At 36.6% G+C, this 14,637-nt stretch overlaps 1 protein-coding gene and 1 long non-coding RNA gene across 7 annotated transcripts; one reads left to right on the forward strand and one right to left on the reverse strand.

The window, feature by feature from the left end:
* Positions 1–877: 877 nt before the first annotated feature.
* On the reverse strand, positions 878–9,100 carry LOC105039086 (zinc finger CCCH domain-containing protein 8). 5 transcript variants are annotated; one of them, XR_830842.4, is made up of 12 exons: positions 8,570–9,099; positions 6,137–6,384; positions 5,356–5,415; positions 5,155–5,253; positions 4,945–4,995; positions 4,643–4,864; positions 4,003–4,040; positions 3,864–3,910; positions 3,602–3,735; positions 3,311–3,473; positions 2,735–2,878; positions 878–1,331 (listed from the first exon to the last, which is right to left on the reverse strand). XR_830842.4 is itself a non-coding variant. In XM_010915101.4 (12 exons), exons 1-12 carry the CDS (start codon positions 8,937–8,939, stop codon positions 1,164–1,166), a joined length of 1,635 nt encoding a protein of 544 aa, XP_010913403.1. In that variant the 5' UTR covers positions 8,940–9,096; the 3' UTR covers positions 878–1,163. The 5 variants fall into 5 exon arrangements, 3 of the variants coding, with proteins under 3 accessions (XP_010913403.1, XP_073109158.1, XP_073109159.1); XM_010915101.4 differs by having other exon boundaries at positions 3,420–3,473; positions 8,570–9,096; XR_012139276.1 differs by lacking the exon at positions 878–1,331 and adding an exon at positions 2,960–3,056 and having other exon boundaries at positions 2,810–2,878; positions 3,298–3,473; positions 8,570–9,100.
* A 1,112-nt stretch (positions 9,101–10,212) lies between these two features.
* LOC105039080 (uncharacterized) lies at positions 10,213–12,309 on the forward strand. 2 transcript variants are annotated; one of them, XR_002165429.3, is made up of 3 exons: positions 10,261–11,573; positions 11,645–11,774; positions 11,892–12,309. It is a non-coding gene; the product is annotated as an uncharacterized lncRNA (long non-coding RNA). The 2 variants fall into 2 exon arrangements; XR_012139277.1 differs by having other exon boundaries at positions 10,213–11,774.
* The last annotated feature ends 2,328 nt before the right edge of the window (positions 12,310–14,637 follow it).

Here is a 14,637-nt window from a genome sequence, read left to right on the forward strand (position 1 = left end):
GGGGGGGAAAATTTGAAAACGCCATTTTGAATGGACGCCATTCCAAATGGCGTTTCTTTTTTTTTTTTTTTTTTTTTTTTTGGGGACGATGACACCGTGGAAAAGGGAGGTGACGTGGCAGGGTAAAAAACGCCATTCAAAATGGCGTTTTTTCCTTTTGCATTAGTTTGGTAAATAAGTTTCGTTTTGATATATTTTGATATTTAAATTTTTTTTTTAAATTATTTTGAAAAAAAAGCTCCAACAAAACCTAACAGATTAATCAACCCATCAGGATAAAACCCTTCGTATCCAAAAATTTCACCAAAAGACCTCCCCTTCTCAGCAGTATCAAAGGATGCTTATTTCCTTATCCTACCAAATTAGAAGCGCTCAATCCTCCATGCATGCATTCGTTGCTTCAACATAGAAACCTGAAAAGAGCAGCGTTGCTTTGAACATGCTGTGGAAAGAGAGAGCGCGCGCCTCCTAAGATCACATAACCCCAATCCTTAAAGCAATTAACTCTTCCTTCCCGAAGCCTGTGCATGGATTAGTTCCTTGCCATTCACGAGAAAACCAAGGTGTCTGGATGGCAAGTTACAATAGCAACCTTGATACCATCATAAGGAATATGATCAATCACCCTTGCACTCTTGGTATCTCTTCATTCTAAAAAATACATGGGACTTTCTAATGCAATGGAGCGAACATCATCATTAGCAAGCAAGCACTGTTACCACCATAGGTTGACGCTGGCTCTCAGCAATAAAATAGAAAAGGGTGAAGTAAATCAAACATTGTTTGCTGCACTCTTTCATCAGCAAGGCCTATAAACATAACTTGAACTTATTTGATGCTTATGCGCACTCCTAACAGAATCCTAAATGAAAAAATCTAGACATTACTTGTCCTCCTCACGCTGGAGAGGGGAGAAAAAAAAGGTTACCTTCCTTTCGCATAGCTAAAAACATACCACAACATTGTTGGTTATAGACAAACAAGCAGGAATACTCGCCAAAAACAGCAGGTTAATCAAGTTCATCAGGAAATCAAGCAAAATAATAGTTGTTCAGTAACAGTGAAAATCCTCAAAAACTAGAAGCTTCCCAAAGGAGTTGTTGTCCCGCAAATGCTGAGGAAAATTGTCCTCTTAATGCTGTCCCTCAGCATGCAGCAGCATCTTAGTTCTCCCCACTCTCCGTGGAAAAGACACCAGTTCCCGTCCCACTTCCAGTTCCTTGACTTGTTGCCATAGCAATGGCCTCTCCAGGGGGCGGGTGGTCAAACTTGCATGTGGTACCAAACTTGCATGTGCCTGTCTTCAGGTAAAAGGAACAGATAACAGCACCCTGCAATAACAGTGGTTTCACGATTAGTGATTTGAACTCTTCGCTGTTTCAGCAGAATGGTTGCTGCAAATGATAAGAAAAAAATTCTCCAACACATAGCAGTTAGGATCCAGAACCAACCCTACAGCTTAGGTTTTGTATCTCAGGGTGGACCTTGTAGTGTATTGAATATGAAATGACATCGGTGAGGGGCTGTAGGCTCACCTTTTATGAATTTCTACTCCTGTATGATTACCGCCATGTTGGATGATATATTACTTCAATTACAACAAATTCTTGTATCGGAAAATACTGTTTGCCTTCCTTTTTCAGATAAAAACAACACTTGATAAACCACTAGAATGTAACCCGTACAATGTACATGAGAGGTAGCATGGATGGTTGTGACCAACCAATCTACTTGAAGTTTTTTAGTTGTCCATGCAATATGACGAATACACTTCCAATTAAAGAGGTGCACATTTTTCTCTTACTTAAATTAAGGATCGAACAGAATGGAGTCTATTGATATAAGATGAAAGTAGTTGCATGATGTCAATGTGAATGATTCACAGATGCACACATAAAGAGGCATTCAGGAAGTTGGATTTAATATTGGAATAGAGATACCTCATGGTCTTTTAATTGGCTGAACAGATTTAGCTGTATCTTGTCACTTTTATGAAAACAAGAAATAAATATCTTGCTCTGAGAAATACTAGCCACACCAAGATTATGCTACAAATGGAGTAATACTCTTACATATGGGAGCCCAGCAGGAGAATAGGAACAGATTTTCAGAGTTGGGATTTCAGGGTAATCTACCTTTTTGGAGCTAAAGCTGAAGCAAGATCCAGATTTTCATAGTTGGGATTTCAGAGTAATCTACCTTTTTGGAGCTGAAGCTGAAGCAAGATCCATTTTAAGGACTGACACTTGATGTAAGTCCTCCCTACTATACAATGACAGAAAATCAAGGTGACTTGAATGCTCAAAAGGTACATGTCACACTACTTCAGCAAAGAAGACGGCAATATACAGCATACCAATAAGAATTACCGGCTTGGGTGGTGCAATAATATTTATTTAGGAGATCCAGGTGATGTATAGGTATGGCAATGGTGGGGCATCCAATAATGGTATGCCGTTATATTTTCCCAGTGGTGTATTTCAAAATAGGCAAAATCTGGGATCCTCACATACACAGATGCAATAAATGATAGAATTCAGATCATGTTGATTCATAAATAAGAACATGCAAGCTGAAAAAACAGGTAAGTACAAAATTAGACCACATCTTGAAGAAGTTGATTTGGAGAATCAACATGAAAAGAAAGTGACAAAATGATCATCAAGTGAATTAACTTTCGAATCCCAAAGACAACTTATTAAACAAGTTTAATGCAATGGTTTTAACATCTTACCTCTCTCCTTGGGAGCCCTGCAAGGGTAAGCTTGACATTCTGTTGAGGAGCCTGCTTTGCATCTGACATTGGTGCTGACCGGTCAATAGGGTGGTGAAACTTGCATCTTTCTCCAAACTTGCACAGTCCGGTCTTCATATAGTACTGCATCCTCAATCATACACAACAATTGTAAAAGTGCTTTAGCAAAACCAGTATCCTAGAGACTTAATTAGTGGTACTTACATGGCTATAAAATGAAGCAAGCATGAGAGAGAGAGAAACTGTGTGGAGATGGACAAAGAAATATTGGTGTGAAGAACAGGGTCAAGGTAGCTGAATCCTAAGAATGACAAAACATATGAAGAATAGAAAAGCCATCTGAATAAGAAGAAAAACCTTATATGACCACAAATATTATGTTATTGCTAAGACAAGTTAAATTGCTATTGCTAATAGTCAGTGTAAAGCTATATAGAGTACATGCACATAAACATGATATATAGGTAGCAAATACACCAAAGCATCTGATATGGCTGTATGTAGATCTCAGTAACAACTGAGTAATTTAGAACAAGTAATACCCCAGAAACAGACCAGTATACAAAGATGCATTCTTGGCCACACGTGTAATTGGTCCTAATGTCAAATGAGCTCTTGATGCAGTAAGCAGACCAAGCACGAAGAGGATGCTATCAATACGTACATCACATTCAATTTCTCCAGGCCTTTGAGGATAGACAGTTGGAATGACTCCAAGCTGCATCAGCAAAACAGGTATAAGCACACCTAAATGTATGCAATTTAGAATATAACAGTGCATCTAAAACCACTAATTATTCATCATGACAACACGATCGTGCTAGCAATGCTATTTCTGTGTCTTACTGATGCTTGGGCTGACTGCAGATTTATATTCTGTAAAAAGCTAGCAGCCGGATCTAATACTCCAAAAGGCAAATTAGTTGCTGGAGATGGCATAATAGCTTGTCCTAAAGCAGATGCCAATGGTGGATTAAATGCTGCATAAGACACCAATCCAAATAACTGCTATTGAAAGGTATAAAGATAAAACTGAGAATTCGGTAACATTCAGTAACATTTTAAATCCAGAGAGCCATGTATAACAATTGAAGTACAAAAAACGTACAATTTCTGTCAGGGTGGTTGTATCGGCAAGTAGCACCATATTTGCAGCTGAATACCAAAGAGAAAGTAAGGTTGTACACTTAAATACTACAAAAAAAGATTGAGGATGAGACAACTTGTAATCCTGCAGAAAGTTTTACCTGCCAGTCTTGAGATAAAATGGACAATCTGCTTCACCCTACAATAATCAATAAAACAATGTAATTTACTACACTCATATAAAAAACAGTTAATAATCTTAATTACATAAGCAAATCAACTAACTGTCATTACTAACATGGTTTCAAATCCCAGTGGGGCATTCCGTGGGATCACAAGACGGAGCATCCCCTTTCCCAGACATTGGATGGGGCAGGATAGCGGCGCATCCCTTTTCATAGAAAAACCAGGATGGCTCCATCCCACAGGATTTAAAATGTTGATTTTTTTTTTGTAAGTAATTTAAAATGTTGATTACTGATAATACTTTGCAATCATTTCTAGATATCTCTATGCTGAAATTGCTGGGATGCAAAGCAGAAATAAAGGTACATGAAGAAATTATGTAACTGCCAGATAAACAGAATATGAAGAACATCAGAGTTCAGACAAGTTCAGACAATATTCAGACATCATATAGTTTCTCATAATGCTATGACCAGACAAGCAATCCATTCCAATTACTATATGAAATCCTAAACAAACTGGTTCAAAGTTACAAGTTAACTGCCAGCTTTCAATCATTAGTTTCTTTGCTTTCGCCAGAAAAATCACAACAAACATTTGAGTACACGATGTTACCGGACGTATGGGCAGTCCCTTTGAATTATGCAACAGAGCAGGGGTGATTGAAACATGTGCCTTTGCTAGCTTTGGATCTCCGCCTGCTGAACCATCATTTTTTTCTGACTCCATCTCCCCCATCTTATCAGTATCTTCTCCATCTGGTGGTATTTTAAGATCCTTTGGATGATGAAATTTGCAATTTGGACCAAATTTACATTTCCCAGTCTTTGCATAGAACTACAAAATATTCGAAGTTTGCATTAAGGAGAAAAACAAATCACCCCATAAAGGAATGAGTAAAAATACAAACATCTCACCGAACATAATGGCTCCGACGGCCTCTCTGGTAACACTGAGTTTTCAGTCCCCTGCGGTTCCATAAAATAGATATGATGAAAGAAGAAAGAGAGAGAAGGAAGAGGGGGGGAGGGGGGCAACACAGATGTGTGTGTGTGTGTGTGTAGAGAGAGAGAGGGAGGGGGGGAGGGAAAACCAGTAGGCGCACAAAGCTGATGCCGGAGGCCTACCTCCCCACCAACTTCATCAGCAGATGCATTTAATTTGTCCTTTGGATGGTTGAACTTGCAACGAGATCCAAATTTACATTTTTGAGTCTTCATATAGTACTAGACACCATAAGAACAGTAATGCAAATTATACACAAAAAACAGAAGTTGCATGGAATGAGCTACGCAGACAAAAGGATATGAAGAAATCAAACTCCTTACCGGGCAATCAGGTTCTCCTGGCTTCTCAGGAAGAGATTCACTCGCAGGGACGAGTGGGATCTGCAAGAATCAGGAAATCCTTTACAAAGTTACTAAAAACAATATGGAAGATCAAAATGTTTATTATTTAGCATTGGAAACCAGTTTCTAATGCTGGATGTCTCAAGGATTCTGATGTAACAGAATTTCTGAAAAGTTCAATGAAATAGTACTTTGTAGGAAACAGAAAGCCAAATGATGTTCACAGCTCATTGGCATAAATAAATAAAGCCATGATAAATTTTATAATAATAGACACAGATGGAAGTGCAAAGTAGCAATGCTAGACCACCTACACTCTACTCAGGCAAATTTTGCCCTGTCAATTATTATGATACTGAGAAAAAAACTAACCTAAAATATACATTTTCCAATGAAAGTAAATGGTCTTTACTTTTGAATCAATGTAGTGTAAACAAGTAGGAAAACATTAGCTTTCCAGGATTTGTAATGCATAATACCATACAAAAGCAATATAAGTTATCTAAGAGATATATATTTACAATAAGTTAAGCAATATTCTTTTGTATGTTGGCAATTAAATACTGTAATCATAACACAGTATACATTATAAAATAAAGATCAAATAAATTATTGATTGCTAGTATAGTATAAAATATTGCAAAATTGCATCAGTCCCTTCATGTTAAATAAAGACTAAATATGACTCGCGACATTATTACATACTAATAAATCAACTAACTGCTACCCACTACATAGAAATAACATTAATAGATGTCACCTCTTTCCAGTCTGGGATACCACCCTCAGGAACCCAAATAGGATGGTCGAACTTGCAGGAGTTTCCAAATGTACAGGTTCTTGTCAACATATAGTGAGCACAGTCCTTCTCTCCTGGTCGCTGTGGATATATAGGAAGATTGCTTGCAGTTTCAAGTCTAGAACGTTTGACCAAAGAATTTGAAGAAAATGGAGCATCACTTTGCCCAATAGTGTTATGGCTTCCCAGAATACTCTGATTGTAGAGAGCTATATGTAGATAATACAAAAAAAAAAGTTTATAAGAAAACTGTGATACACGTAGATAATATTAGAAAATCATATATTTAAAATAAATAGTATAGTACTGAAACTGAAGAAAATATATCAAAGAAGATCTGACTACAGTCATACAGTATAAAACTAGTTCTATATAATATAATGCAAGTATCAAGAGTATAACCCATCTAAAAGTCATCGAACATTTCAGTAGTTTCACAGTGTAGCAATACTATAGGTGCTAGATGATCAAACTAGAATTGTATATAATAAAGATAACAAACCAAAGTAACCATATTGAGAATGTAATATCTGAATTTCAATGATAATAAATTACATGATTAAAAAATATGAAGCAGATTAAATCTAAGTAAGAAGAATCTGTCTCCAATGTTGGTCATAAGTTGGCCAAAAATATCCCATGCTTGTCCAGAACCTACTACTATTTTTTTATCCAATCTCTAAGTAGAGAGACTTCATCTTCTTCCTACTTTAAGACTATTTTTTTTTTATCCAATCTCTAAGTAGAGAGACTTCATCTTCTTCCTACTTTAAGATCAAAAGATGGATGAAATAGAAGTCCACTTAGCTATGCATAAGATGAGATAATGCTACTTAGAGCATGTGTGGTGTTGATTCTATTTTATAACAATGAGACAGAGAAACCAGAGGCTTGTTTTTCTAGTTTCTCCAAACGATTTATTCTTCTAAAAGCACTTGCCAAAAAAATTTTGCTAAACATTTAGAAACATCTTTTTAAAGTGACTTTTCTGATTAAAAGTCACTAAAGCACTTTTTTTTTAAGCAATACCAAGCAAGCTCTTAAAGCAATAAACTAAAAAGATTGCCCGCACAAAGCAAAGCATGCAGACAGGCATGGCAAGAAGGAGAGAAGGCAACAAATTCATCCTATCATGTCAGCCATATATATATATATATATGTGTGTGTGTGTGTGTGTGTGTTCTTCTTCTTTTTCCCTTACCAAATGTAAGTAGCAGCAAAAACATAGTTCTTGCAAAAGTTCCCAATCAATTAGAAAATTAGTTGATTAAGAACTGCAGCAGACCTCTCAAAAGCCATGATGATACCCCATTGAACAATACATATATTATTTGATGATTTGGGATTAACTCAGGAAATAATTCAGCTAATGAATCAATGAATAGTTTGAGCTTTTAATATTTTGGAAAATACTGTTATCAAAATCAAATATTTGGAGAATACTCTCCTTACAAGCATAAGAGTTCAATGATCACTATTTTGACTCCAATCACGAGGTAAAATTCTATTAAGAACCAGTATTTTGATGACAGCTGGAACCATGTTAACTAGAACAGAATATTTTTTCTAAAAAAGTATATATTTCCTTCAGCATTTCTATAATACTTCCCGGTTTCTGCTTATTTCTGCTTATTCTTATCATATATGCCAGAATCAATTGTGGCATATTTTTAATTTTTTTATTTTTAATAAAGCAACTTTTCACAATATGGAAATTGCTCTGACAAATAAGAGCAGGACAGCAATGGAAAATTTGTCAAAGCTGCTTAAAGACATTAACATGAAACCAAAATTGAGTACTGGCCAGAAGAAGTTTGTAGTTTGAGCTCAAGAAAAGAAAATGTGTGAGAATCAACATACTTTAAAAAAAAAAAAAAAAAAAGAGGGAGCATCTTAATGTGAAATGCCAAATGAAAAAAATCGTTAGAAATAAAAGGTTAAAAATCCTAAATGGTACTTGAAAAGAGCACCAATAAATCCTAGAAACAAATCTCATGAATCTTTTACCATCAATACGAAATAAGTAAAACCTTATTGTTAGTTGTAATATCAAAGTAGGTAACTGGAACCACTTTTCTCTCTCCTCTAATTGAGTCTAGCTTCTCAAGCAATCTTCAAGCCATCTATACTTCCAGATTAATCTTAACATCCCCAGCACCATGCCAGAATACAACCACCAAAATTTTATTCCTTGATTCAATTCTAGCTAAAAGACCTTCTGCCACCGAGTTTTAGCTGAAACCAACAAGCCTATCGAACAACACCAAAATAACCCCTTATAATTTTATCCCAACCGTGATCCATATTCTACGATCTGCACAATGCCTCAAAAGATTCGTATAAAATTATACAAGAACTATCCAACAAAACCAAGGCAAGGGCTCAAACTCTAACCTTCCACAGACCTCTTCGCCCCACCAACCACCATCGGATCCAAGGAGGAACTCGCAAACAACGCCCTAGACGCCGGAGCCGTCCCAATGCCTCCGCCGATCTTGCCCGCCGCCGATAAGCTCCCGGCGGCGCCGTAACCGGCGATGTCGCTGCCGGAGAGCCTCAAGGATCCATCTCCCGACTTCGAATACAGCGAGGACATCCGATCGGAGTACATGCCCGTGTCCGCGGCGGCAAGCGAGTCGACGCTGGAGAGCCTGGAGGAGCCACCATCGGAGAGGTAGGGATTGGTGGCACGGAGCGAGTAGAAGGAGGAGGTCCCCCCGCCGCCTCCGTAGCTCGAGCTATAGTTATAAATCTGGTTGGACATTGGCTAATAGGGGAGACGACAGCTAGGGATTTTAGAGAGAGGAGGAGAAGGAGAGGAGAAGGGGAAGGGAGGGAGATTTGAGGTCTATCCTATTGGAGGAACGGAGCAGTCCAGACTCCAGAATGCTCTTCTTGGGGCCTCCGTATTGCATGCACCGGTGCAATTGGACCGCACGCCACGCGACCCCTTGTCTTTCACCGATTCCCGATTGCGCGCCACTGTGCATATGCGACAAATTATTGCCTGCACCACGCCCAGGTAGACCAGCGCAAATGTCGGAGCATGTGCACGGTGGGTAATGCGCAATCGGGAATTCGTGAAATGCAAGGTTAATGTGGCGTGTTATCCACCGTGGGATCTGCGTGGTCTAGGTAGACCACGCCCAGGCAATAGGATTACGTGCATACATTCCAGGATTTGCGTCGTTTCGCTTGCAATAATTTCTCTTTCTTGGGCGGGACTAATCCGGCCATTTTATTCGCTCCCGTCGCTGAACCCTATAGTCCCGGCTCACATAGCGTCTAGGTCGTGTGTCGTGCGATCACTTGCGTCCTAGGTCGACGTGTCATGGGCCAGTTATCATTAATCAAGCAACGACATTAATCAAGTTATCATTAATTTCACTAGAAAGTGAAACCCTTTGTAAACACTTTAGTATATTACAAAGGCTTATTTGGTTCACGAAAAAAATTATTCTTTGCAAAAAATAACTCTTAAAAATATTATTTTTTTAAAATAAAAATTTAATATATTTAAATAATTATAAAAAAATAATTTATTATAAAATAATTTATGTTTAGTTGAATATTTATTTTTTTTAAAAAAATTATTTAAAATATCTATTAGATATAAGCTCACATTTTTTTTATGCTAATAAATTTTATATAAATATTAATATTATATTTATATAAATATAAATATAATATTAATATATTATAATATAATATTAAACTGTAATAATTTATTATGTTAATATAATACTAATATATATTAATATAATATTAATATTTTAATATAATAAATTATTAATATTGATATAAATATAATATAATATTAATATTAATAAAATATTATATTAGTATAAATATTGTAATATTAATATTATATTTATATAAATATTAAAATAATATTAATATAATATTATTTTACTATCCAGTATTTTATCCTAATCGATATTTTATAAAATTTTAGTCATAGATTTAAAGAAATATTTTGAGAAAAAAAAAAAAAGAGTAGCATCACTTTTCACCGGATAGGAGCTGCCAAAATCTATATCTCCATGAATTTTACTTCTTATAAAATATAAAAAATAATTTTTTAAAATTTTATAAAAAAATTTAACCTCTCTCCTTAGAATTTCAACCAAACAAAAACTCCCTCTACTTTTCAAGAAGCGCCTCTTTTTCCCTCTACTTCCTCTCAACCAAACGAATCCCAAAAGGAAACCTATCCAATTTCTTCGACTACCCCTTACAATTATTCCTTCTCTTCCTTCCTTCTTTGACGTCTCCTCACTAGCACTTCATCTCTCTCTCGTCTTTGCTCTATCTCAACCATCGATCAATATAACGAGCATGCCATCTTTCTAACCACAGCATCGTATCACTGGTCTTTCTTTCGGGAGCATATCATGCAGTGTCACTGTTCGAAGAAATGCCTAACTAACTCTCTTTGTTGTTTTGGATTTTAGTGGTCGCTGACTGATGCCACTTTGAATCGTTGATTGTATTGGATTCAGCAACAATTTGCTAGAAGTAGGGCACTGTCTTATGTCATTAGTTGACCTTGAATCTTTTCTCTATCATTTCATGATGCTTGACTGAAACCTGTAAAGCTAACTTTGGTAGAGATTAGGATTAGTCTGCTTCTATGATTCTTTGGGTCAGTGAAGTGCATGAAATTTACTTTGTTAATATCCATGAAAAGAGAAACTCTGTCTTTCACACCCTGGAAGCTCTTGGAATCATCCATCAACTCCATCCAGGCGAGAGGAAGCTTAATTGGTGAGCCGGCAGGCCAGAAGTTGCAGAAAGGTTCAGACCATCTTGCACTGCACATGAGCCATCCCTCCAGCTCCATCTAGTGCTAGTATTTCCTACCTTCTCTCTAAAATGTCTTGAGGCTTGCTACAACTAGGCAGTCACATAGGCAACCATACATATTAAGAAAGGAACTTGCTAATCTCTTGACCATAAAATTGCTACCTCAATCTTACTAAACCAAAGCAGCTGCATCTAAATTTTACTGTCACAATATTGTATATGCAACTTATTGTGTCCCTCATTATTGCGTAGCAGAGAGCTGGAATCCTCAAGCTGTAAATGACCAGTTATCTTGTCCAGATTAACTTATGACTTTTGTGAGCGTATTGTGCTTTAATTCAAGCTTGTCGGTTGGGAGCATCCATGGGGGTAGTGACAAGAACAAAGTAGAAGATGGACATTGCCTGACCGATAAAGATGTGATCAAGTTAAAAAAATGTTAAGATGAATGGGGAACGACTGGAACTGACAGAAGCCGTTGTGCATGTTCAGAGGCATAAAACTTGTACTTTCATGTAGATCACCACCTGAGAACCATCTTGCCAGGCATTTTTACTTTTAAAGCTGCACAAAAACTTTCAATATTTAATTGGTATGCTTTGTTTCTTAATAAAGTGAATGTAATACAAGTATACAGATTGATTGATACACTGCAAACTTCAGGTTGCTTGGTCACCGGGTCAAGCAGCTCTCCTATGAAAAATTGATCAATTCCTGGAGAACTGTGGTGAATGCTTGTTTCCAATATCATCATATTTCTCAGCACCAATGCATCCTGGTCTCTTTCCAAAATGTAAATATTAATTTTGTGCTTTTTGTCCAACTAGATTACCATAACCTTCTTTTTTATCTTCTTCATTAGGGTGGTTTGATAATATATCTAATCAAATTATTTGAATAATGGTAACAGGTAGAATCTTGCATGGCGCCTGTTCAGATACTAGGCTTGTCGTCAGTTGAGATCTCTTATTCGGGCCCATGTTCTTCAAGCTGCTTGCAGCTAAGAAGAAACTTAACATCAGCAGATACTGAAAATAAGTCTGGCTCAGCTTCCTGTGGGGGAACTTTTGTATATGTTGGTGATGTGCCCTCAATGGCATATTCCATTAATCCATTCAATTATCAGCAAATCAGCCTCTAAAGGCATCAATTATTTTCAGTGCACATTTACCATATGTATTGTAGAAGGGTTTGGCTTGTGCCTTCCACATATCTGCAACTTTGGGTTTAGTAAATAACTTGCCAGTAAGTCATAATGCTGTCCATCTACTTTCTGAAAATTGATAAAACCAATCAAGCATCATGGTTCTTTTGCCAGTTTAAAGTAAGATTGCTTAGCTGTTCAGTATTTGATTCTTCCTGTATTTTATGCTATATTTGCAGACAGTCACTTACTAAATACATGAGCAGTCATTGGTGATATTTCACTTTAGCAAAAGAATACTTTCCCTCTTAATGCAATAAGTTTTTGCTGTGATTATTTACATATTTATTTGAATAACTTTAAATATGAAAGTGTATTTTGCATAAGAAATCAACTTAAGTATTGATGTTGCCAGAAAATGCTGGATTTTTTTTTTTTTTTTTGGCGCAAAATATTACACATTCACCTAGGGTCCCTAGCAATTTTGTCTCTAGGTCTAGGGTACAAGAGGGACGGTACACAAATATAAAACATTCAGTGCACATTTACTTATGTCCAATCGACAGTATCTGCAAAATTAATACCGGGAATTATACATACATACCAGTTTGGTATGATACGGTAAGGTATATATCATATCAAGACAAGCTCCTACAGGTCGATGCAGAGCAGTACATGATGGTTTTGCTTAGTTTGGACCAATATGGACTAGTTCAGCTCATATACCGAACTTATCATTAGTATCATACCAGTGCCTCACTGATACGATACAATACAGTCGGTATAGGATGGTACGGGTCCGCAGACCCAGTCTTATGCACATTTTGAATATCTGATAAAAATTTATTTATGCTACAACCTATCTAATACTTAGATCTGGGGACATAATCATCAGGAAACCCCTAGATGTGAATCATTCTGTGCAAAAATAAATTTGAATGGGGAATCCATTCTAGAGGCTGCTTTTTGCTACATCACCTGGCTAACTCCAAGGCGGTGTAGCGTCCTCCGATTTTACCTTGTTGGAGGGACTCTCTTATCTGTCATTACCAATCTAGCAGAGATCGGTTGAAATTAACAGAAAAAAGTTCTGCCGAACATTGGATGGCTTTCCAACCAGAGATGCACTGATGGAGCCATCTCTAGCATGTCGAAATCATCTCAAGTAGTTCTCATGTGCAATTAATGGTAATTTGTCATGACAAGAAATATAAAGAATTAAATAATTTGGAGGAGGAGACAAATATTCATCATTTTAACAAACTCCATCAAAAAGCTGTAAGGCAACGTGCCAGACTTTATGTATAGACATACTAGATTTTGACGTGTGCTTTCCCCATGACATGAAAATGGGCGGACAGCTTAACCAACAGAGAGATTTTTTTTTTTTTTTCCCTTTTTATTTTCAAGGAGAGAGGACTTTTGGAAAATGATGTGATATGGTGACCCATTATAGGGATTTGAGGAAGCTCCTGTTTTCTAAAATCTTACCATCATAAATTTCCTATTGATATCTTTGGTAAACATTATCTCATAATCAATATTGTTGATAATTGATTTTCATTAGAGATGCAATCGAACCAAACCGAGTTGAGTAGCCAAAATCTTGAGCTCAACTTGAATCAATCCCAAATTCAAGCTCAACTTGATGAAAAATAGATAAAACTCAAGATCGGCTCAAATCATATTGAAACTCAAATTTGACATTGAAATTGAATCTTTACCTAATATATATATATATATATATATATATATATATATATATATATATATATATATATATATATATATATATATATATATATATATATATATATAATAATATTATAAAAAATATGTATAAATTCAAATAGCCTAATGCGTTGAATATCTTGCTATTTGAACTCAACTCAAAAAACCATTACACCTCTCAAGCTCGATGCAATCTCAATAACAACCAAATTGAGTTGAACTTAAGACTCAAAGCTCACAAGCAACTAAACTCATTCACACAATTTCACATGAAAGCACATGAAACAACTGAACGCCCAACTCGTGGCAATGGTTAAATCATGCCCAGAGCTCCCATTATATATGATAAGACACATCCACCAAGCAAACCATTGAGATTGGACCGAGTTCAAACTAGAGTCTTCATGTTTCACATGATCAGGTTGGGGTGAGTCCAGGCAGCGACACGCTGGTCCAACACTGAAACCAAATTGTTGTATGAATTCTGTGGTTCCTAATGACGAGCTCAAATTACATAATCGACCTGCATCCACAAGAACAAAATGCTAAAGAAATACCACCGCATACCAGAAGAAATGCATATAGGGTCCACCAGCCCCACACATGGCAATTGCTCCCAGGATTGAACCCCAGAAAACCTGAGGCTGTGAATGTGAAAGCCATTGCAAGTCTACATATACTTTGCAGCAGTTTCCAAGCTGTTCATTTTGAAACCGAAATTGCACAAAGTTTGTAGGTATATAACAAAACAAACACCAGTAAATGGCAGCCTTAATAAATA

The sequence above is a fragment of the Elaeis guineensis genome, chromosome 2 (assembly GCF_000442705.2).
Source record: "Elaeis guineensis isolate ETL-2024a chromosome 2, EG11, whole genome shotgun sequence".
In the NCBI taxonomy this organism is placed as follows: domain Eukaryota; kingdom Viridiplantae; phylum Streptophyta; class Magnoliopsida; order Arecales; family Arecaceae; genus Elaeis; species Elaeis guineensis.